Here is a 24,839-nt window from a genome sequence, read left to right on the forward strand (position 1 = left end):
AACCCGCACCCGCACGCAATCATGGAAATTCATTGGCAAGAACTGTAATTTAGCGTTGAAGTGGTTGTTCCCTTAACTCGTCCCAACAAAAGTCCTTTGATCGTGCAATATCCCTGAACAGATGATGGATTATGCTGTTGCACTGTGCCGTACTGCACGATGACGCCAACGTTGATGACGATGATAACGAGTCGGTCGTGACCCTTTTCGAATCGAGCACGCTCAGACGGTCCCGACCGACCACACTCTTTGTCACAATCCTCCCCACACAATGAAAATAAAAAAAACCCTGGCTGCAAATCGTAGTCGAAGTATTCAACAAGTCCTATCATTTAGGATGGCCGATTTCAGCAGGGATTTGCCCTCTCGACGACAGACAACACTTCATTACGTGTTATATCGTGCAAACAAAGCGATGATGCTTTTTGACTTTTGAGCCATGGGGATATGAAATCGTTGTGACTTTTCCTTCGCACCACCATTTCACCTCGTAAAAGGGATAGAGAGTACCTTACCCCTAACCTTATGCACAATTTCACCTTTTAAGGTGATGCGACGACAAGAACTGGAACCGTTCTCACCCATTACCTTGCGATTGAATGTTGCGATGAAAAACAAGTTTAATATTGTGTGTTAAATTGCACAAACCGCGGGCAGAAATAAATCTACCCGCAACTAATCACCATTTCCACGGGTCAGGATGAGCAGGAAGCTAGGCCGATAAATCTTCCCATCTTCCGAAGGCCTTTTGATCCTAATAAATATTTACATTCGCTGCAGTTTGTGGCCTGCGACAGCCAATTGCACATCGTTGGTGGTGCAGTACTACCTTATTTATCTATCGTCCGATCGTAACGAGCTTGGGATGGTGTTTTGCAGCAGGCAACCCGCCATACGGTAAATGGTACGTTCGAGTAGAAGATAGTGGAACAGTGGACTATTACTATGATTACTACGCTCTTGCTAATTTGTGACTTTCGTTATCTTGAGATTAGCTTTCAACAAGTGCACTTGACTTTTGTGACCTGACGGGAATTTGAGTGGAACTGAAATGGATAAAGCTACTTTCTTTTTTTACATTTTTGTTATCTTTATTGTTTTACAATGAGAATTTTATCTTTTTAACAAAATAATTTTTTAAATTTTTTATAGTTTTTAAAAGTTTTGTTAACAATTAACAACCTGTTAAGAGACCTGACTTTCCGGTTGTTCTAAAGTGATAAAAAATAGTTGACATGGTTGTTGTTAAAGAAGAAAAAAAAATATAAAAACAAAATGAAAATTGTAGTTTAAACCAAAACAAGATATTTCAAATTAAAATTCTAAAGAAAAAGGAAAAAATTATACAATCAAGTAAAATACTTGAAGTTTTCAGGCAAAGAAAATATTTTTCATACAACTGTATTTGTTTCCGTCATTTTCTCTTTCATCTACTTTATTAGATTTTAACTCTATTAACTATTTTTAATGTATTTATTTTATTTTTAGAAAAATGGCCATACCGTATTGCGCAAGAGAAACGTTATTACGTGTAGTAATTTTATAGTGTCTATTTATAATTAAATTTTCCTCTCATTAATCCATGGGAACATTCTATTAAATATTGTGAGTGAGAATGACATGCGAAAAAAATAACAAAAATGACAAAAATATTATCAAAATTGTTAATAAGCATCTTTATTTCATCTTTATAGTATCGTACTATTTTTTACTATATATTTTAACTTTAATTTTAACTTTAATTTTCAGTTTTCAATGTTAAAAATTATATGAATTAGTTTTCTAGATGGATTTTTGGATTAGTTATACATGCTTTTGATAAAATTTAAGGTGATTTTATTCTCTCTTCCCATTACTATTTTACTACAGCTCTTAGTTGTTGCAAGTAACCACACAACATAAATGTATGTGCATCTGTTTTCGATTCTTCTTTCCCTCCGATGTTCCAACTGCTGCTGCCTTCATTCATATGCCCAGTCAATCGCGTTTTCAATTGAAACACAATCTTAAGAATCATTACCAATCGAAAGCTTTGCAGAAAAAACGGTGGCAACGTGCTAAAGGTACTGATAAAGATTTATCTCCTCCAAGCGTGCCATTAGCTTTTATGCTTTCGATTAAACGCGATCGTGAAGTTGTATCGACCAAGTACAACCATGACCGCTTGCTGCTAGATGCGCTCGTTACTCAAACCCAAATACACAAACACAAACCACCGCCAGACACGTCCCGGGATTGCCTTTAGATCGTCCGGAATCAATAGGCACATGAAAGGGTTTGAATAAATTCTCGAAATTTATTGATTTAACCAGGCAGCCCGACTCTGACGGCAGCATGTGCAGTTGCATTCGAGTCGAGAATGCACCGCGACTGCATCGTTGTATCCGTTTCCCTATGGATGGAGTCGCTACGGATGCTGACGGTGAATGTGATGAAAAAGGGCCGGGAATTGTTGAAAGGAAAACATTTTTAACCATAAATATTTATCGATAAGATTGTTCCGGCCCAGGACGGGTTTGCCTTTCCTACCTGCCGAATGCCAAACGTCCCTAGACAAAAGCTGATGGGCTGAAGCCAGGTTTTGAACGGTCCGTATCCATCGTCGTTACTGTTTCCTTGTTTCGTCTCTGGTAAAGGTGTGTGTGTGAGTGGGAGGGGAGAACGGGGTTGTAAAGTTTAATTTTATTATTTACTGTAAACCATTACAACATACCACAGAGCTCGGCACTGGAATTGTCCACTTAGTTGGCATGCTCGGAAAAATGTCAGTATTTTCGCATTGCTCATGTGCCGATAGGGTCTGCTGATGTTTGCCAGTATATGTTGTTTTTAATTTCGAAATGCTAGCAATAGTATGTGGCTATTTTGAGACGAAACATTCCCATAATTATTACTATTTGCTATTCAAATTTATGGCGTACAGGCTGACCTTGATTAAAAGGCAGTACTAGTGCCGAAAAAACATTCTTTTGTATATTTAAAGTTATTTACCATTTATTAACTTTGCCCTTTTAAATTAATTCAAAAGAAATACAATTAAAATAAAGTTATTGTTCAATGGTTCTTATCCAGCAGGCTTCGGATATTTGACAGGTTATTCATTTGTCGATTTTTAAATACATTTAAACACGGGATCGTTTCATAAATTCATTTTAGCATCGTTCATCATTCCGATTAGCAATGCACAATTGTTTGTATTTTTAAGCTAATTTACACTCTATTTTTTATGCAGCTGTTTCTTCAAACAAATATTTTAAATAAATAAATTTATAAAACATTGTTAATGAATGATGGAAATGGTCCGCCTTAACCGTTTCACAAATGTGTGCCTAATAGCTTCGAAAAAATAAAAAAAAACCTCCGACCTGATCTTAGTACTAAAAATCGTAGCTAAAGATGAAAACAATAGAAGGAAAAATGGGAAATACTTAGGTGGTATGTGTGAGATGAGAACGGAAAGCGGATAAGAATAATAACTAATATTTACCCCTAACTTTTATATTTTTTTAATTAATCATACAGACATGCAAGCAGATTTTCTCAAGCAAATTTTTCTTCATTTGTCATTGCCTTGTTGGATGAATGAAAACATTTTTTTTGTATTGATTTTACTATTATCAGCTGCACGAATGTCATCCTTACCAGGATGAATCTTTTTTAAATATGGCCAATCGAGCAACGTAATAGAAGGGCCATATTCTTCCTTTTTAATTGTTAACATTTCTGATAAAACATTTTTTCAATAGCTTATTGGCTAATTAATAAATAGGAAAGCTTTAGAAAATTCATTAAAGCATAGTTCATCATCTTTTAGACAATTAAAGCAATCTAATGAATTTATCACATTTACCATGAGTCAATCATGCAATCATGAAAATTTTTTTAAGCTTATTGATTAAATTACCAGTCTAAACGTTTTACTTTAAACCGCAATGTCGTTTCCATAATTTGATCTTTTCGTACTCATGATTATTATGATTATTTATTTATTTATTTCCGTTGTACTCATACAATACAATCATACGCAACTTGTCAAATTAGGCAGAATTCAATTCTAGCCACACACAAAAAATGCTTAGTTTATCCTTTCCTAAAAAAACCAGAATGAAACGATCCTTTACCGTATGCACTCGGTCACGCCAAACAACTTATCATGCTCGTTCGCACTGGTTAATTTGGAAAACATGTTCCCCATACCACATGACACGCACACGCGACGTTGGTAGGGGTAGGACGTTGACGGATGAGAGACTTGCGTGCACGCCACGTGGCTCAATTAATTGCTCCCGCGCTTTCCCCTTAAACCCGGGTTGATAAGGGAATGGTGATGATGGTGCATCAAGGAAACAGAGAAAGAAGCAACTGGAGCAGCACGGTGTGCAAATTTTAAGGGACAATATTTTTATTCTTCTTTGCTTTGGAGACGAATCGAATTGATGGGAATCGCACAGGCATATGCACACGGTGTCAGGATATACATGATGCTGTCACATCGCCAGATAGAAAGATGCATTGAAAGGGAAAAAAGAAGAAAAAAAACGATCAAACCATGGAACGGAATTAAGTGAAACGAAGTTAAAACAACTTACGCGCGGACACACACACCGAGCGTGGCGATGCGACGATGACTTGCCGTCCATTAAATATCATTATTCAATTTATGCTCTCGGTTACAATCTTACGTCATTTATTTTCCCGCCGTCAAGTTCAAGTTCACGCACAAACATCGTCTGCAGCCGAACCGACATGCACCAGACAGACCGTCCGACTGGTTCTGGTACACTCAACAAAAAAAAAGCCAAAGTCATCCGAATCGTGCAAAGAAAAAGAGTAGTGGAGGATCGGTGAGCATCTGCAGAAAAGACCAACCAAAAAAAAATAAAAGCCACACAAAAGTCGAATCCGGTGACGGAAATGTATGCCAAAAAAGCAACAAGCAACGAGCAATAAAAATGACGGCTGGTCTTGTTGTCCACGGTTGGAAAACCAAGGCCGCAAAGAGTAAGCGGTGCATCCTGAAAAAGCAGGACGAAAGTACGCCATCATGTTGTGCCTTCCGACACGAGATGGATGAGCCCAGCAGTGTGGAAGGACATTGGCAATGTACATTTTTTTGTTTTGGCAACCGCTCGGGACACCTCAAGCAAACCGAAAAACGCAACGGCAAATATTCGTCGAAAGCAGCAAGTACGCGGTCAAATGAAACTGAAATGGAATCAAATATCGGTTATGGGCGAACGTTTCTTTCCTCGTTCTTTAATGCAAATGCTCCTGGTACGTATCATCATTGCGCGCCAACTTCCTCTTGCGAACAAGGGGTTGAAATTCGGTCAGGATGTGTTTTAATGTGTTTCTTTTTTATCTCTTCCTTTTCATTCGTTGTTGAAGTATTGCTTGAAACGAACTTGATGAATGTAATTTTATGAGTTTAAAAAAAATAATTTAATGCAAAAATATGCAAAATAAGTAATTCTAATTACTAACTTATATTCCATGTAACATGTACTGCACGGGTTAGAGAAAAAATAATAAAATGCACGTAAGCTACAGAAAATAATAAATGATTAACGTAAAAGAACATAAACACTTACGAAACAGTAAAAAAGAGGTAAAACATACAGAACATAACAAAGGAGCATAACACACTTTTTATATGATAGATTTTTGAGAAACAATAGGAAAACACTCAAATTGTATAATTCTTAGAATTATTTACAATATTTTTTTTCAAGAAACATGAATGTTGAAAAACACACAAATTATGAGCATACTTTTTATCACATTAAGATTATCCTTCAACATCTTGTGACGCGACGCGTCGAAAAAAAAACAAAAAAAGCTCATTCTCGTCCAACTCGTCATCTGGTGGCGTATCTCCATTGCACGGTCGTTCCTGGGACGTAAGGACGAACGCCGTCAGACAAAACATTCCTTCCAACCAACCGCACCCACACCTCACAGTGAGACACCAAAACCACCACCCCAGTACCAACCCAACATTTTAACCGGTGGAGCACGCATTGAAAGAAAGACACGACGATGACGGGAAGAAGTAAAGCGACACCAACCAAAGGAAAAGCAAAAGAAAAAAAAACCGACACCAAAATCCCAAAAATTACACCACCCTGAAGGCAAGCGCAAAGTAGCGTAAGAAATGGTAAAAGAAAAGCAAACGGAACACCAAAAAAGGGAAGAAAAAAAACCACCTCAACTCTGTAACCGGTCCTTGGGAGAAATGCCACAAACTTGACTTGAAAGCAGAGAAAAAAAACCACCCAAAAAATGAAGGGAAAAAAAACCTTCATGACGGGGTTTTAAGTTTTTGAAGACATAGCGACGACGTCCTCGTCGTCATCGTTCGTGTTTCGTCCTTTTTCGGGTCTGGAGTTCAAGTTCAATTTCCATCATATTTCTGGCATGTTGTGTAGTTATTTAATAAACTTTTCCCCATCCCCCCACAGCACTGTTGGCAAGCTGACTTTCCCTGCCCGTCTCAGGCCAGGGATGGAGATGGGTTCTCTCACGGTACCGACAAAAAAAGCTCACACACACCGCGAGACGTTGTTTTCCCACGATTTTATTTTAGTTTTTTGGACGAATTGTCTGGCCTGCCGACCTGTGGGACAGGATATGGATAGGGGAAGGTGTGGTATCGTTATGCGGTAATTCTATTATCCTTTTGCTTTGGTGAATGTGTTTTAGCACTCGCGAGCAGTGGTGGAAAAATCTGGCGAAAAATCACCGTCATCCTTGTGGTTGTAGAAGTGTGAGGAGGATGGAGTACGATCTCCTGAACCCGGTGTGACGTGACGATGCTGATGAGATGCGGTAAGAGGGATAATTTTAATCGATTGTCTGCGTAAAGCTATTAATAATGAAGCGTTACGTAGAACGCCTATCAGCGTGAATGAAACGAGCTCATTTAATTAACGGCAAATTAATGATTAATTAATTTCTCTTTAAACTGTGTAACGGAAAACATCTCACAATTGTTCACCGTAAACGTACATTGAAGTGGAATTATTAAGATAAATAAATTTTCTCAAACAAAACTCACCCTATTAAACGCATCCACATTGTAAGCGTTCTATTTACAGTGCTTTATTTTTCTGCTTCGTCCATGGTTTTACTCCGTTTCTTCGCTGCTTTCCGCTTCGAACACGGTGGACCGTTCGAAGCGTTCCTGTGTTTTGCGCCAAATGCTGTGCCGACGCGGATCGACCGGTTGCGCATTGTGCGGACCACCGATAGCCAGCTGATTCTGGCTGCCAAGGCCCGATGTACCGACGTTCGAGGTAAGCGCAATCGGTTCGGTTAGCCCGGTATCGTTCTTACCGAGCGGTTTGCCTTCGTTCCATCCGAGCTTGGACAGCATCTGGAAGCCTTTGTTGTTGCTGGCGATCGATTGATCTAAGGATGCGACCTGCGTTTTCTCGTGTTCGTTCGAGCTTCCTTTAACCTTCCGCCGAACGGCAGCGCGATCCTTGTAATCCGCATTGTTTCCACCCTCACCGGAACCGATGTACTCTGTATGAAAGAAAACAGAAGTCATTAAAAGCGGCAACGAGCTAAAATATGTTTTATACTCACTTTCATTCTCCAACCCAAAGCGCTTCTGCAGCAGCTTTAAGCCTTCCTTATGGGAGACGGGTTTCGTAATTTTCGAAACGATTACCGGCGTTACGACGGGTTCCGCGTTTACCAGCAGCCCCGGTTCACACTTGCCACACGTTGAATTACCCTCGTGCACGTGACAGAGTAATTTGGTTTGGTTCAGCTGAAGAACGCTACCGTGAGCCAAATTTTGAGGATCGCTTGCGGACTGCTGTTCGTTTAGCTTCACCCTAACACCGTTGTAAAGCGTGCCATTGCGTGAGCCTAAATCCACGAACTGGTACGTAGTTTTGCGTGCATTGTACATGAACTGAAGATGCTTTTTGGATACGTTTATGTCGGGAATGATTACATCGTGGTTCCCCTCGCGGCCTAGTGTACCACCTTTGCAGGTTACAATAAACAGTGAACCAATCTTAAGCTCTTTAATGTTCGTTTCCTGTACTATGATCCGCAGGGACGGTGGATAGCGTTTCGCAACATCTACGGGAAGATCATTAACATCAAATAACAATATTACTCGTCAACAATAATCATGTTGAAAAGATGGAAAAATGTGTGTACGGCCCCCGTAATGTTCCCTGATGTACCTTTGTAGCCCGTTTTAAACTGTTCCGTCGAATCGGCACTATGTTCCTCGCTCGATTTCACCACTATAACCGATTCCACCGACTTGGAATCGCCGCTTTCGCTGCTCTCCAATTCTCCCTCCTCCTTCACACCCACATCTGGTGACGATTTGCGATGTTTGCGCTTTGATTTGTGTTTCTTTTTCGAACGTTTCGGCACCGAATCGCTACTATCGCTCGATTCCGACTCGGAACGCGACCGATGCCGATGCTTGCGGCGGTAACGTTTCTTGTGCTTCCGGTTACGCTTCCGGCTATGCCGTCTACTACACTCGCTGTCATCACTGTCCGGTGTCTTTTTCGTAGCCTCTTTTTCCCGGGAAACATCGGTGCGTTTCGATTTCTGTACCGTGTACGCCGTACAGAAGTGTTTGCGATTATGCATGGAGGCCAGAGATGATGAAGACGAAATGAAAAGAAAAGAAAAGGGGGGCCGCTATTAACAACGCCGCACTGGTCACCTACCTAATGCGTTTGAACGCATGCGATCGATTTCCAGCGAGGAAAATCGGGCAATAAAACTGTCGTCTAATGAGGAAGAAGAAGTAGGGATGGTAGGAACCTGCGAAGAATAGGTAGAACGGTGCGTTAACATTGTGGGGTGACCAATGCGCCATCACAGACATACCTTTTGTTTGGCATTGGATTCGGGTTCTAACATTGTTTCGGGAATGACTTGTGAATAGAAATCATACTCCTTGGTTTCTTCATTGTACTTCAAATAGCATCCACGATGGCCATCATAGTGTAGACCGTAAATCTGTAAAAGAGAAGGGAGAATATGTTTAATGAAAACACTATCGTTTTAAAACGGATGAGGTTAAATAATCCTTACAGAATTATAATAATATCCAGTGGCAGGATCGTAATACAACCCGGAGGTAGGTTCGTAAATGTATCTGTTCTGAATGTCCACATCTTGGGCCGTTTTCTTAATATCATCCACAAATGCTTTTATGTCTAGCGGTTCCACCAGATCAGCCTGTTCCGGTGCACATTCTTCCACTTCAACCTCTGGTAGTTGTTCTTTACCCGTTGCATTTCTTATGCTGAGGAACTTTCTTTGCAATCGCTGTTGAAAGTGGAAAGATATTTAGTATAAAATATTTCACAGGGAGAACATAATTTAGAAAGCTTTCTACCAGTGCGTGAATTTTCTTTTTCAGCCTTTGTATTCGGGTGCTTTGCAGGCGTATGTGTCGATGCAATCCTTGCACATAGAGACACAACTGTTTGGCGGTCACATCGTACAGGTTTGTTATGCGTAGCAATTTGATATGGGCCGGTTTTCTAGCCATTCGGTAACAAGCTTAATTACAATTTTCAATGAATATTTTCTATTTTTGCTGCCCTCGTTAAATTCGTATTGTAAATGTTTACTTGTCGGCTTCGTAAAACTGACAGCTGTTCAAGGCTGGATGCTGGTTGATCGTTCATCGATAGTCGATGAAGACGAAATTCATAAAATATAATAATTTGAAGCGCATAATTTGACCACAACATCGAAAAAAAAGTAAAATACATATTTTATGTATGTAGCGTTGAAACATAGAGTAAAGTTTTCGGAAAACGGAACATTTGCTCTTCATAGAACCAGAATAATAAAATGGAAAGGTCACAACTGTCAAAATGTTCATCGAACAAAAGCCAAGCTGTCAAGTTTGTTCGACGGGTATAATGTCAGTTGACAGCTCGCCTCTGAAGCGCGGACACCGGCATTTGGACGTTGTTTACAACGGGTTTCGGAGCATTAGCAGATGTGAAAACGAAGAAGAAGTATCGGATTTTACCAACCGCGAAGTCACGCTGTCCGTGTGTTTGATGAAGTGCTGTTCATAAAGTGAATAAATATCATTCCGTAAGCGAGAATTGGATACCACCGTTTGGGAGTACAGTGTGTAGAGCCTGGGGCTTGGAAAGCAGAATGAAACCCTCATGGCTGGGGCTGACGCTTGCCGTGGTGTTGCTTTTGGCAGCCACGCGCTCTGTTTCCGCCACCAAGCTGAACTATCCGCGTGTTTTACTGCCCATCTTCGATCACATTTCCGTGAACTTTACGCTTGAGGTCGTCGAAAAGGGTTGCTTCAAGTGGTAAGTGACCATAAAATCGTTAACCTTGGAATCGTGTTTGGGATGAGGTTAGGGAAGGGATATTGGCTCGAAATAGTGACCTCACTCGGGTAAACAACACCGGTGCTTCGTAGGAGGGAATCGGAACGCATGATGTCAGCGGTGTAGAAATTAGCATATTACGTACTGACGTTTCATTTGCCTCTTCTTTTTTCGTGATTTATTTTTAGGACTTCGTCACGACTCGATCTAATCCAAATCACGCCTTCCTATGACGACATCGATGAGGATTGTTCCTATCGTGTGGTGGTGACAGTTATAAACAAGGAAAAGCGACGCAACACCGCCATCGTGCTTGCGGAGGATCTAGTTACCGGTGAGGTGCTTCGATGTGACGTGATTCTGGACGTGATCGATCAGCTGGGTGTGCTAACGACGACCCGTGAATTGTACCTAGAGGAAGCGCCAGAAACGTTCGAACTGTGGGCTCAGGATGCACAAGGTAACGCGTTTACCACGCTGGAAGGAATCGAGTTCCACTGGCAGATCGCGTCCCATCGGACGCACGATTCACGCCACGGTGGTGCTGGCGATAGTAGCTGGAGTCAGGTGTTACGGTTCCTTACCTTTTCCGAGAGCAAGTTCCATGTCGTACCGCGAGCAATCGAACGGCTTGAAGCGGCCGGCGTGCAAGGATATATGGTGTTGCTGGAGGGTATAAATACCGGTTCAGCTCGGGTAACGGCACGTCTTCCCCATGCCGAGTACGCGAACGTCCCACCGGTTGACGTTAACATTATGGTGCTGGCCAACCTGATACTGAACCCGAGCGATGTGTACATCCTGCCCGGAGATACCATCGAATTTAAGGTGCTCCAGTTGAAGCAGGGCAAGCTGCACGAAATTGCACTCAACAGTCAGTACTATCTGGAGATAGAGCATGAAACGTTTGCCAGTATGAGCGGAAATGCAGCGAAGGGTTTGCGAGTTGGCCGAACATTTGTGCTGCTGCGTGACCGAAATGTACCACATGGAGCAAACGCAGCGGTAAATGATGAAGCTAACTCCAAAGCAACACTGCCGAAAGCAAGCCTCACGGTGGTGGATCCGATGAAACTAACAATTAATCTTTTACCCCACTACAACTGGGTAACGGTTGAGGGCGAGAGTCACGAGATTGCGTTGAATCTTTTTACTCATGACGATCATCAGATTACGCTTGGGGCAAAGTACAAGATTCAGTCCACGTTTGATGAGTCCCTTTTCTATCCGATCCGTGTAACCACTAATGGAAGTAGCATCTTTGGTGAAACGATTGCCACCGGTAGCAGTCCGGTGACGGGCAAGTTTGAAAAGGTATGTAGGATTGTTGTAAAATGTTGACACAGTATTTTTAATCACTTTCCTCCGCATCCCTTTTTCAGCTCTCAGCCAAGGCAGAAATGGTTGTGTACAAACGATTGGCAATTAATCCACCAGAAGTGATTCTACCGTACGATCCTAACCTTCGCCGACAAAAGCTTCAGTTCAGTGCTACCGGTGGTGATGGTTCATACAGTTGGACTTCGCAGGATGCGAATGTTGTGTCCATTTCACAAACAGGTTTGGCGGAGGCTCGTTTGGATCAGATCAAGGGTATCACAGATTTAGCCACCGAAACCGAGCTGGCTAAAGTTACACAAGTGAAGGTCGCAATGTCGCGAAATGTGCGGATTTACGTGACGGCACAGGTGATGTTTTTACCACCGATAAAGCTGGAAGTGGTGCGTTACAACTTTGAAACCGTGCTGAAAGATTACGTCCGACTGCATGTGGGGCTGTGGGCACGGTACAACGGTACGCTGAAACCGTTCACTTCCTGTGACAATCTACACTTTGAGCTAGAGTTTAGCAATCCCATCTTTATGACGGAAACGTTTGCTTCGGTTAGTGACGAAAAGGAAGAACCATTGGCTAACGGAGCTTGTCGGATAATGTACCTACGTTCCACCATGGTTGGGCAGACAAATTTGAAGATCACATATCGTTACTTCGATAAGCTGCTGAGCGATCACGTCAGCTTGAACGTGTTCGAGCAGCTCGCGATTGAGAATCCGGTCGAGAATGAGGTTGTACTACCGATCGGTGCATCGCGCAATCTTTTCTACTACAATGGACCGGAGCACATTTTCAACTCGGAGGCGGAACTACAACGTCAGCTAGTGTACGATCGAAAGGCACTGGAAGTAACCGAAATGGGAAGTGGATTTTCCAACGATAAACACATCTTGCGTGCGCTTTGCAAAAAGCTCGGTGACTACGAGCTAAAGCTGGAGGTGTTTAACACACTGAACGCACCGAATGTTGTACCGTACGTAACCGAGTTCGTGACGAAAGTATACTGCGTAAAGCCACGCTTCGTAAATCTCATCACGACGGACAAGGTAAAAACAGGATGTCCGCTCGAACGCCGCAACTCGATGATGCACGTCAAAACGGCAGACAACGCGGAACAGATGATGATCGACATCGAGGTGCTGGATGTGCAGAATCGTAAGCTGGCAAACATTTCCTCGCTGCTGCTGGAATGGAAATTCTCCTCCGTGGATACACAAACGGTTTCCGGCACGTCGACAGGTGTTGGTGAAACGGCTCTAGTGATGAGCTATGATTACAGGTCGGAAGTGGAACGTTGGGAAGGTGTCGAAATTCCTGGACGTGATTATTTGCTGCTGCATCTTCCGCGGGAGTTGGAAGCGAGCCTGAAAGTGAAAACGCTCGTCACGGATTATCGGGCGGAAGTGCTTAAACGGTATGCGATCAAACCGGAAAGTCCACCCTTCGGTGTGCAGAAAAAGGCCGGATCACCACTCGTAAAGCCGGTGATTGAAAATGAGCTAAACTTTGTATCGGTGAATCGTACGCTGCTTCCGTACGAGCGGTTGACACTCTTCCTAACCGCTGACTCGGTCGAACGTATAAAGGTAGCACAAGGGAGCGGCTTTTATGACATCAAAGCGTCCGAGTTGGGGATTGTGTCGGCACAGTTCGATGGCACAACGCGACAGATAATCATCAGCCCACGAAAGATCGGTGAGGTAAAGCTAGAAATAACGGACCAGTGTCTCAGCACGGAGTCGAGCTTTCTGCACGTGTCGGTTGTAACGGTGGGACGAATTACCGTGCTGTCGCCGGATCGTGTTGAGAAAACGAAAAAGATTGAAGCGATCGTACGGTTGTACGATAGTAACGATCGTTTGCTGGAGATTAAGCGCGATCGGTTGGAATTGTATGATCTTCGCACGGAGGTGTATAATCCTACCGTGCTGAACCTTGCACTCGGCAGTCAATCACAGTTGGGCGCGGGAGAGATTCGTTACCACGTGACCGGTATGGAGCTGGGCGAAACCAAGTTTAGCGTTAGTTCGGGAAGTGGAAAGGAAATGATTACAAGTGCACCGACCGCGGTACAGGTGTTTCCACCGCTGATGTTACTGCCACGCAATGCAACGATCCTCGTGGGAAGTACACTGCAAATCTACAGCAAAGGAGGACCAACACCGGACACAAACATCATTTACACTGTACAAAATTTGGATATTATTGGTAAGTTGCTATTGAGTTTTGAATGAGTTTTTTCTTGAAAAACATTTCTTTTAATCAAATTGTTTTTCCTTGCAGATGTTGAATCAAACTTTGCTAGCGGACTTAAAATTGGACGTTCGAAGGTTACAGGACGCTGTGTTGGCATGAATCCCACCACCGGAGCACAGATCGTGTTTTCCGAGGACACCATCACCATTCAGGTAATTCCACTGGACGCGATCGAGTTGCGAACACCGTTGAAACGCATTCAAGCGGGCGCTACCATGCCAGCGTACGTTTGGGCCGCACCCAACATCTCGCCACTCGTGCTCGGTACGGTAGAAAACTTACAAATCCGTTGGTCTACCGATCATGCCGATGTGCTTGATGTGCGCGGTATCTTCCAAGATGTCGGTGTCGAGTATCTGGCCCGTGATGCGATTGCAATGCGCGTGAAAGCTTTGGCACCGGGACGAGCAACCCTGCACGTAACGCTTGTAACACCTAACGGGCTGAAGCTAACCGCCAAAACGGACGTGACCGTGTTCCGAATGTTAGAATTGGTGGCACCGAAAGCGATTCGTTACGATTCCATACTCCTGCCACCGAGAGCTACGATACAGCTAAAGTCAAATCTGGACGATGCTGTGTATCACCTAGACAGCGACACTTCGTCCGGCGGTGTGCTGCAAGTTACACGCGATGGATTGGTCAAGAGCGGTGAAACAACCGGACGCGTGCAGGTGATTGCATCCTCCCAGGACCAATCACTCACGATACCGCTCGAGGTAAAGCAGGTACACTACATTATGGCCTCTTTGCAACCGGGAACGGTGAAGTTAAGGCGCATCGAAAACAGTATCCCGCAGGGATTTAGCTTTTCCCTGAAGGTGTCACTGCACGACAGTCTTGGTAATGAATTTTCCCACGGTTTGGAGGACGTGTCGGCCCTTAAGCATAAGCTTTCCAAGCGCGGCAACGTGCTAATTACCACGGGCAGTAACTATAGTGTAGCGCTCGAGCTAATTCGCGAAACTTCCGACATGATGGTGGTGGCATTGCGTGATCAGACGGGCGTAAAGTTTGGCGAAGATTTCCTAAAACTGGTCGTCGGCGAAGAATCGAGCGGGTTGGTATTCCCTGGCAGAGGTATCTTTGCGGTCGGCGATGTTGTGTGCTTCAGTTCGCCACTACTCAATGCAGACGCACGTTGGAGCAGCTCCGATGAGTCGTTGGTGAAGATAGATTCGAAAACTGGAGTCGCACAAATACTTGGCAGTTCGGCAAGCGCGGGTGGGACAAACACGGAAGATGTGGTAACGATTCGACATGGTGATCGCCGTCAGGGTGGCATTTCGTTCAACGTGGATGTGCTGGAAGCGGATCGCATTGAGTTCTTCAAAAGCTACGACATCTTCAACGGGAATTCGTACCGAGGGCATCTAGTGATCAAGAATCATCTGCAGGTAGACAAGCTGGTCAATGTGATTGCGATGAATGTGTCCACCTGCCGGGAGCAGGTTGAACGATCGGTTGGTGGATTGTTCGCTTGTAAGCTAGTGGTACGCCAAGGAATTCCCGATTTGTTGAAGCATTTCAAAGTGCTGCCCGGATACGATCCAACAATAGGGGCGTACAGCTGTAACATAGATCTTCTGACGACACTGGACGATGTGGCGAACTTGATCAAAACGAACGAATACACGCTGGAGTTGGAGGTGCGTTTACTTGCCTCCGGACTGACCGATACATCTACGCTGAAGATGGTACCAGCGGTGCGGATCGAACCGGAAGCAATCGCGGTAGATCAAATCAACAAGCAAAGTCTCATGATCGCAGGACTCGATCGGGTACTGCAGAAGGTTGAGGTGACTTCATCCGATCCGGCAGCTTTAGCAATTCGCCAACAGCAAAAGCAACCCGGCCTGCTTGAGTACCGGCTAGAACTGTTAACGAACTACAAAGATGAATGGGCTGACAGTTTGGCCGTATTGGTTAACTCACCACTTACATTGCAGAATGTGAGGGTAAGAGTCGGTATACGAAATGCTGGCAGTAAGAAAGATGATTTAATGACAATTCCCCACATTCCTTTAGGTACCGATCCATTCACCAATGGCTCCCAGAAAATGTGCCACGCAACCATTCGCGAGCACACCGGATTTGTTGGTAAACTATATGAGCAACTTTGGTCTACTCATATCCGCTGTGACGGTGCTCGCTGCGACAGTTTGGGGTAAGTTGGTTCCCATTTCAGTTCTTAAATTCTTTAAGCTTAACGTTGGAAAGAGACACATCCGTCGACTATTTAAATTATACGTAATGTGCTACATTGCCTAATATAGCTGCTAGTTAGCGAAAGGAGAAATACAAAAAAAAAACGCTTGTGTCACAAGCAACATAGAGAAACCGAGTGCCGCGACACCATTAATTACGTTGAAATGGGAAATAGCAGCTAATTTCTTACTAAACTTGTCCTGTGCGTTCTTTTTCTCTTTTACAGTCATTGTGTTCTGCTTTCCCCAGCGACAGAAGACGGTCGCGAACGGAAATGGTACGTTTGCAAAACAAATCATTCGCTTCCTTTAGCACGGTAAAGCACGAAGCCACCAAACAAAACCCTTGTCCGTGGCTGGTTGTTTCAGTGCTTGAACCGAACCGGGAAGTGAAGCCTCAAAACGCTTTCACCGTTTGACCGTTGTATACGCGTTCAACGGCAACGGTTCCCAACCGTACTGAAGTGTTTTCCAATTTACACACCGTTACTAACCATCGGCTTTTTTTTCCTTTCTTTCCATTTCGCCGCGAATTTCTTTCTTGCTTCTCAAACAAAAAAACAAACAAACAGTGCATTTGCCATTTAAAAATGAGCACAATTTATCATCCTATGATAATAGGATAAGCGGCAGTCCATTTGCTAGTCCATTAGAGAAGCGCGGCAGTAATCTACAGTCATCGTCACCGTTCGCCGGCAGTAGCGCCGGACATAGCTTTAGCGGATCTCAAGGTAAGTGATGGTGGTGTTCTTGTTCATCTTTTTTTCCTTCGTTTTTCCATTTTCTTCACTGATATTGGGGAAAGCCTTTGGGGATTGTAAGAAAAACAAAAAAAGAGTTCTTGCATTTTTTTTCCTTAGCTACATGCAACGAATTATGTTTGCAAAACCTTGGGCGGATTTTGTGTCCGTTTTGTTTCTATTGTTGTTTTTGTGTGTTCTTCTTTTTTACATTTACCCCAAAAAAAAGGAAAGGTATGTACCAGCCATCCTTTTTGTGAAACGAAATGAAATGTTGGTGCATTTAATCGGATTACCTTTTTTGAAGATAGGCTGCGGGAATAAATTAGCCACGACGATCGTTAGAGCGCCGTGTTCTCCGTTTCCTCTCAAAAAACCAAAATAACTTGAAATCTGGCTAAACATATTCATGATTTTTTTGTTGTCTTATTCGTGAATCTTCCATTAGGTGCTAATTGTTGTTTTATCCTTTGCTTTTTCGTTTTTTCATTTGTTTCCTTCGCTGATGAAGAATTATGTTTTCTTCTGTTTTGTAAAAATGGCCTTTGTTTGTTAGTTTCTTCAACAAATTTTCATCGTGGTTCATTAAATTATATGCACGATAAGGTTCATGCGCTCGTTCCCGCGCGGAGGAGGGTGTTGAAAATTGAATATAGAAATTATTGCCCCGGTAACATGCACAAAAAAGCGAGACAAAAAAACTGGGGTCAGAAATCAAACACCAAACCAATGTCGACATACTTTTTACAGGGTTTTCGAGTGTAATTTTCGAGAGTGGTTCTCTGTAATTGGTTTCGAGTGTAATTCTTTTCTAGAAGATGGATTGGAATGTTATCTAACTTTTCTGTTCAATGTGTTCCATTTCATAAATGCAGTATGGAATACGGTAATGTTTCATTCAAGTTAATCAGTTGAAAAATAACAGAAATCAAATAAATTTGTCGAGATGAAAAGAGCTTCATACATTATTATCAAATTTTTGGACAGAATCTTTGAGGAGCAGGATGGCGGTCTTTACAAGACAGTACCGGGCATCAAATTCCATCCGGACCGCAACCCCATAAGCATTACTGTTTATCCTGCTACAAGTAAATAAAATTGAGGAAAGCCAGAAATGATAGGCCAAAACCTCTTTACATAAGAGGAAGAGGTTGGCAGCAGAAGGAATGGCAAGGTGTTAAGATTCTGTTCTTTCTATGCTGGTTGTTAAGGTGTACAGCTAGTCCCAGACATATACGATACATCTCCTTCGTGGATTTTAAAATTTTACAGCTGAAAGATTCCATAGCACAAATCTTAAGTAAAAAAGCTAAGATTTGGTTGATGAGGTCTTCTAATTCAGTAAAATTATTGCTTTAATATTTAGTGTTTGTTAATGTTTTATTTAAAAGCGCCTTAACAGTTGAATTCATTACATGCAGAGAAGACAACCCTGCAAAACCGTATTGCAGGTGCTGGAAGTGTGGACTGCAACAACAAAAGAACAAAGCGCGTACGGGAAACGAGAAAATATGTCCAAAACGAGCATTTAAGGAGGTGGGCCAACCCATATTTCGTACGATCCATATCTTCCCTCCTTTCAAACATTTCGTTTGGATTTTTGGGGCGTTTGGGCCATAATTTTCTCCCGTTAGTAGCTGTGCAACTTGCCCACTTCCACTGCTATGACGTTTCCATTCCACGCCACACGGCTCTCTTTCAGCCTCTGGCTTTTCTTTCAGCCTTAAACGATCGCGAAATTATTTCCCCAAAACAAGCGATAAGAACCGCTTTCAGTAGTTGTAAAAACAAAGCTTACCAAAAAAAAAAGCACAACTTCGTCCTTCGGAAACCGGAATGTGTTGACCGCCACGTAAGGGTAAGGTTGGTGGAATGGACATGAAAAATGAATGCCATATTTTGCGTTCACACCTCCCAGTTGTTTTGTCCAGTACTGTCCAGTACATTACACGGTGGTTGTAAAAATAAAACTGAGTATAAATTAAAATGTTTCCCATTCCGTTCCGCCCAGCCTGCCCATCTCCGGAACAGTTTGAGTGGAGCTTTATTTGGATTCTCCTTAGTAAAGGCGTTAACAAATTCGAACCCTAAAAATACCACAGACAACCACAGACCCAGAGAATGATTGTGTTTTGCCCTTTTTCCTATCTTTTTTCTCTCTAACATCTCTGTCTTTGGTGGTGGAATTTGATTTGATTGTACACACAACGGGTCCATTGACCCACCGCCATTTTGCGACATAGCGGGACGTGTGTATTTAATGTTGTTCACAAAGCTGAAATTACAAGCAAGTTGATTGCATGCTTGACAAATTCATAAACCGCCATTCATTTAATTATGGAAGGTTTAATCCCACCCGCCTCCCCCGATCGTGGGGTGGGTGCGGAGTGTTGATCGCTTATGGGGAGGTTCGTTTTTTTTTCGTTTTCTTCCTCGTACCAAATTTAATAGGGTGATTAAACATTTTCGAAACAAGCGCCCTGTCAGCCACTTTCACGGTCTTTGGGAATTTTTGTTTTTTATTTATTTATTTAGAGCGTTGTTGCTGCTAGCGATGCTTTCTTATACTATGGAAAAGTGAAAGATAATTTGTTTACTATCGCAAACATCAATCAAGTACCAGAAACGCGAAGAATAAACATCGGAAATAGCTCGAGGGATGGTTTAATATGATGAAAACAATTTTTCATAACGTTTGCTTTTGTTTTTTAAGGTTTCTATGTTGTTCCTCTTCATGGCCACTTTATTCATTTAGTAACGATCCCTTAGTAATAAAAGGCTGCCCGAGGCAAACGGTACGGATGATCAAAGACCAGAAGCAAGAACGTTTCGCTGGGTGTTGTTTAAGATTAGAGCGTTAAGTAAAAACGTTCGCCTAATCAGTGCTATCGATGGTAAAATGAACACACTTGATAAAACCAATTACACCATTCCATCGTGAGGAGGGAATTGTTTGTTGTTTGATTATGTTTAACGTTTCGTATACTTATTTATTTGTTTAGTGTTTCCATGTTTTCTGGGCGCCTGCCTATTTCGCGTGTGTGAACCTGACGCGTTACAAAATGCACAACCCTCGGCATTGTGCGTACGTGTTTCGGGTGCTGGCATGTGGATAAATGTATCCACCGGAAGAATTTGGCACCGAGGGTAAAAGAAAAAGAAACAGTGTGTGTGCACTGATTTTTGTCATTTATGTTACGTTTGCATTTGAATTTCAAATGCTTTCTGTGGCGATGCGTGTGTGCGGCGTTTCCTTTAAGAAGCTAAAAATGGGGTGCCGTGTCCCCGTTACTATTAGAGGGGGGAAAACATTTTTTCCTTCGGGTTTTCCCTACCTTTTTTAACAAAAGTTACGCTACTACGGACATTTCTTTGCTAGAAGTTCACACGCAACTGCACGCACGGCGAAGCGTCATGAAGTTGGGGGACTGAGTGGGAAGTCACAGACTAACCAACCAAGTCAGTTACAGTACAGTAGGTACAGGAAGTGTATTTTGTCCTTCCTGTGTTACGTGACACGTACGTTGATATATTTAGCATGCAGAGACATTTCCACGCTTCGAAAGGAAACAACCCCCGGGCCGCACTGCTTCGGGATATGCGCGCCTACGTTGTCCTAAAACCTAACTTCTTCTTCCGGAAGTCCAATGTAAGTGGATGTGTTTTGTTGTTGTTGTATTATTTCGGTTTCTTTTTAAGGTTAAGAAATTCTTCGTTTTTTTTTTTGGGTGAGGTTTTTCCGGCCTGAAAATCTACATATTTCATTTTGTTTGTTGACGTTTCGCTGATATGTGGTCGCGGAAATAGGAACGTTTTTCTTCTGTGTATGACCGACGATCAGAACCTTCCTCCCCACCCCCAACCAAAATTGTACACCTTGTGGTGGGTGAAAGGGAGAAAAAAAACTTGAAAGCTTTTCCGAACTGAAACTGCAAAAAGGGCAAGTAAGAGTGTGTGAAACGAATGTCAGCACGGCTAAAAGGCATCCGGTATCCGGTTTTTGGAAACGTTTTTTTTGCCCCAATCGTTCCCTTCACTGGGTTTGATTGTTGTAAAAATCAAGCAGCTTTCAAGTACACCAGTCGGCGGGTAAATGCGCGTTGCCCTGTATGATTAAGTAGTCGATAGTAGAGCTACTACCTAGTGCGGCTGCTGCTGCTGCTGGAGAAGAGACCGTTCGATTGTTGTGACCGAAGTGTTCACAACGCGCAACGAAAGCCACACATTCGAGAATTGTGTTCCGCAAAAGCGCAGAATGCAGAGTGTTATGCTGCCCCGTTCCAAAACATTCTCCATATTCTGACACATTCCTGACAGTGTTCGGGGGTTGGAGGCCGCATGATTTACAGCGCCACGGTCAAGGCGAACAGGCCGTAGTTTGCGGTAAAATTTGATTGATTGGATTTTGATGACATACGGTTACACCTTCCGGGAAGCGTGAAAGCGCTTTTCGCTATTGGGTTGTGCTCGGGTGTATGTACGGTCATGTAAACGGTCGACTAGAGTGCCCAACCGATTTGCGTGCGAAAGGATATCTGAGATTTATGCACAACCGGATGTGTGCCGCCTTTATTCAATTGTGGTGCTGTTTGGATGTTTTTTTCTGTTTCAGTGTTTTCGAACTAAAATAAAACTTGGCAGTAAAGTTTTAGTGCCCCTTTTAAATGTGATTTAAACATTGACCTTTTGCGTGTAGAGAATGGCAATGAAAATTAATTGTTTTGAAACAGAGAGTGGGACATATAACTTTTTGTTATTGTTGCTGTAAACAATAGTTATATTTATAGGATTTTGTGGTATTTTTAAAACAGTTTAATGATCGTACTAGAAAATGTTCAGTACGGCACGACGAACGTAATATCCTCTGCTGTAAAGTGGCCTGGGAGATTGGTGCCATAAGTTTGTTGCGAGTACCATATTACAGGGTATTCCGAATATTTTTGACAGTTTCCCAGAGTTTTTTTTGACAAGTTCCCACTTATTTTTGAATCCGTCCCATATATTTGTGAACGTGTCCCATATATTTGTGAATAATTTTTTAATTCATGTAAATTCTTAAACAAAAAGTTTTCTTCTACATAAAGCGATTTTTTTTTGTTTCTCTTTTTCGTCAGACGGTTTTTAAGAAAATATTCTGTGATACAGTATCATCAAGATATACTGAAATTTAATACACGTAGGCTTGTATACGATGGTTTAAACTTTGAATACATCGATAATCAGTCATAATATGAAAATTTAGATAACATAAAATTTTATATAATAATTTAAATATTATTTCCATGGCAGCTATGTGAAAGAATAGTTTAAAACAGATAAATAAGTACGAAAAAACATTCAGAATTAATATGATATTGGATATCATTTTCTGAAATGATATTTAATTAAGAAGTCTGTTTTAGAGAAATACAGTTTTGTTGGTGTTTAAACCACCAGGGAAAATTATTTCCCTTAAGTCATTGCTAGCTAACTGCTAGTCATTTATTTGCGCCTAACATATAATATATTTGTTGTTTATAAGTGCAACATAAATTTCTTATTTATTTCCACGATAACAATGATCCAGTCCTATAGAGAAAATCCATGAACTGAAAATTTGTATTTTGAAAAGATCGCTTCATGCAGAAGAAAATTGGAAAAACGATCATTGTTATCAAAAACCTCGAGGTATAAAAATACTTGGGAAGCCTGGGAAACTATTGGACGAATTAAAAAATATCTTTAAAATCGTAAAAAAAGGATCGAGATACCCTGTAAGTGCGTGTTTAGAAGACGTCTAAACTCCAACTCGGCTGGTGGAGTACTAATGGCAAACGAATAGACGTCGCCCGCCGTGCCGTGCCGACACACAAGCAGGCTATCGTGTGCTCTCCACTCACGCATGCAGTAACAAGATTTAAACATCGCACACATGCTGAATACTTAAAGGCCTTCCCCGTTAAACCGGTGGTGTTTGAGCTTGCGACAAGCTTCGACCAAGTTAGGATTAGATTTAGACGCGTCTCAAAATACATAACTCCCAGCCCCGAAACCAAGTGCTTCCAATCGGGGGAACTGTGTTTGTCACAGTGAAATAGGCGGAACGTGAAATCAAGGCCACCGCGATTGTCTCGCATGTTTGTTTTGTGCCAAGCTTAACGAAAGTGGAGCTTCCTTGTAAGGCGAGCCGCCCGTTACATTCACCCGTGTTGTTGCGTACCGATGGTTAGTTCGGTTTAGCATCAAAACACCTCGGCACGCCAGCACATGCCAACATCATGCTGTAGCGGAAAATATTTACTCGCTTCAATTTATTTTCTAAACCAAACAACAAATACACACAAGCACCACCGGTGCGCTGTGCACGGTGAAAATTCATCCTTCCACCTGTACAGAACTTATCAAAACCCGGCGTACTACTTCAAACCGATGGTGTAAAAGCATCCTTAAATTGTGGTGCCCACCCGTTGTACACGGGGAAGGTAACGGACCATTTCGTGGAAAGCAAGGCGAAAGAAAATCTGGGCAAAGTTTTTTTTTTTGGTAAACACTTTGGTTTCAATAAGTTGTGTGTGATGCATGAAAGAAGGGACACGGTATGCGATGCTTACGTATCAAATAATTGTATTTAAAGGTAAACTTTGTCATTGCCGTTATTGGATTTTTGAGAAAAAAATCGCTTGCAAAGTTAGCTAAAAATTGAATTTAAATTGTATTTCCACTTTTCCCCTTTGAGATCAATTATTGCGTAATTATTTTTAATAATACAGAGGAACTTTTAAAGTTTGAAATATGTACACTACTGTGCAATAGCCCTATTTGCACGATTACAATTTAGTGTAATAGAACCTTTATAGGTTCATTTTGTATGACACGAAAGATGTTCATTCGTCTAACTGTCAAAACGATAAAGACATGAAGTATTTTTTCACATTAAATTCTCTTCCCAAAAACGATAGAACATTTAGAGCTAGAATTGTATACAGTTTAGTCAATAATTTGTAGTTTTAGTATTAATTTGGTTTTACATTAATCTATAAAATACATTTTTTCTATTTTCCCTAGGCAATCTAAGTCATGATTTCAACACAAGCGGTACCTCGCACGGCTCACCGATCTACGGTGATGCGACCATAATTTCACCCCAAAAACGGGTAAACCGACGTTACCTGTAAATATAGTTCAGGATAGGTGTAACTTTATACCGTTTCACGGCAACACTAAGGCGGCTTTTCCATATGTCCATCGCGATACGGAGAAAAACAAACCAATAGCCAATTTTGCCAAACACTTAGTTACGGGTTTTTCTCCCCATTTTTTTCCGATCAAGCATGGGTACATTGTTTATGTTTTACCTTAGCATTGATTTATAATTTGATATTTGTACATTAACAAATGAACTTCAAACATTTACTTAATCAATTCTTTCTAAACGATTTGGTTTTACTTTATGATTTTCGCTCAATGCTTCACTTCTATTAAAATTTGTTTGACGATATGTAAAATGTTATCGTTTTCTTTCGTTTAGAACGATATTATTCTTACTTATTATTACTTTGCTTTCTAACATTGGCGCTTCTGTTATGATCCTTTCGTTGGTTCGATGCCTTTGGCAAACAATAATTTGCAGCTGCTTTTTTTTTCGTGTGTGTGACTTAAGCATAGTTTGGTTCTGAATTTAAACACTTGAAATATGGTCTGTTTGGCAACAAATATCGCCCGTACGAGTGGAAACAAAAGCAACGATGAGACGGGCCGATTAGGTAAGGTTATTGAAATTATTAACAACACGATGTACATACATTCAGACTGTCGGTTAGGTTAGTAAGCAACAAATAAATTCAAATTGAACATCTTTAAACGGAATAGGTAATTTTTTTCTATATCACCATTGTTAAAGACGTTAAAGGGTAAGTTGTAGGCAACAAACAATTCCTCATTTGTTTAGAATGTAGTTAAGAACAATT

General features: G+C 41.9%; 3 protein-coding genes across 4 annotated transcripts in view; 1 reads left to right on the forward strand and 2 right to left on the reverse strand.

Annotated features, from left to right (window-relative positions):
* The window catches only part of LOC125772037 (bifunctional heparan sulfate N-deacetylase/N-sulfotransferase), a 670,071-nt gene that overhangs the window by 347,433 nt on the left and 297,799 nt on the right, over nucleotides 1–24,839 (reverse strand). The gene's annotated exons all lie outside the window — the stretch shown is intronic.
* Nucleotides 7,077–9,713, reverse strand: LOC125772050 (angiogenic factor with G patch and FHA domains 1). Of its 2 annotated transcripts, none has more exons than XM_049443373.1 (6): nucleotides 9,386–9,713; nucleotides 9,079–9,315; nucleotides 8,872–9,003; nucleotides 8,205–8,586; nucleotides 7,591–8,097; nucleotides 7,077–7,527 (listed from the first exon to the last, which is right to left on the reverse strand). In XM_049443373.1, exons 1-6 carry the CDS (start codon nucleotides 9,539–9,541, stop codon nucleotides 7,127–7,129), a joined length of 1,815 nt encoding a protein of 604 aa, XP_049299330.1. In that variant the 5' UTR covers nucleotides 9,542–9,713; the 3' UTR covers nucleotides 7,077–7,126. The 2 variants fall into 2 exon arrangements, with proteins under 2 accessions (XP_049299330.1, XP_049299331.1); XM_049443374.1 differs by lacking the exon at nucleotides 8,205–8,586 and adding an exon at nucleotides 8,709–8,805 and having other exon boundaries at nucleotides 9,386–9,712.
* LOC125772033 (nuclear pore membrane glycoprotein 210) lies at nucleotides 9,942–24,733 on the forward strand. Its single transcript, XM_049443309.1, has 8 exons — nucleotides 9,942–10,334; nucleotides 10,544–11,669; nucleotides 11,738–13,898; nucleotides 13,974–15,904; nucleotides 15,975–16,113; nucleotides 16,381–16,431; nucleotides 16,726–16,884; nucleotides 23,938–24,733. Exons 1-8 carry the CDS (start codon nucleotides 10,168–10,170, stop codon nucleotides 24,045–24,047), a joined length of 5,844 nt encoding a protein of 1,947 aa, XP_049299266.1. The 5' UTR covers nucleotides 9,942–10,167; the 3' UTR covers nucleotides 24,048–24,733.

The sequence above is a fragment of the Anopheles funestus genome, chromosome 3RL, assembly GCF_943734845.2.
Source record: "Anopheles funestus chromosome 3RL, idAnoFuneDA-416_04, whole genome shotgun sequence".
In the NCBI taxonomy this organism is placed as follows: domain Eukaryota; kingdom Metazoa; phylum Arthropoda; class Insecta; order Diptera; family Culicidae; genus Anopheles; species Anopheles funestus.

Coding starts and splice junctions, on each gene's coding strand:
- LOC125772033 (XM_049443309.1), top strand. CDS start 10,168: ATGAAACCCTCATGGCTGGGGCTGACGCTTGCCGTGGTGTTGCTTTTG. Junction 10,335..10,543: donor GAAAAGGGTTGCTTCAAGTG/GTAAGTGACCAT, acceptor ATTTATTTTTAG/GACTTCGTCACGACTCGATC. Junction 16,432..16,725: donor GACGGTCGCGAACGGAAATG/GTACGTTTGCAA, acceptor ACAAACAAACAG/TGCATTTGCCATTTAAAAAT.
- LOC125772050 (XM_049443373.1), bottom strand. CDS start 9,541: ATGGCTAGAAAACCGGCCCATATCAAATTGCTACGCATAACAAACCTG. Junction 8,587..8,871: donor AATCCAATGCCAAACAAAAG/GTATGTCTGTGA, acceptor TACACGGTACAG/AAATCGAAACGCACCGATGT. Junction 8,098..8,204: donor GTTTAAAACGGGCTACAAAG/GTACATCAGGGA, acceptor ATCTTCCCGTAG/ATGTTGCGAAACGCTATCCA.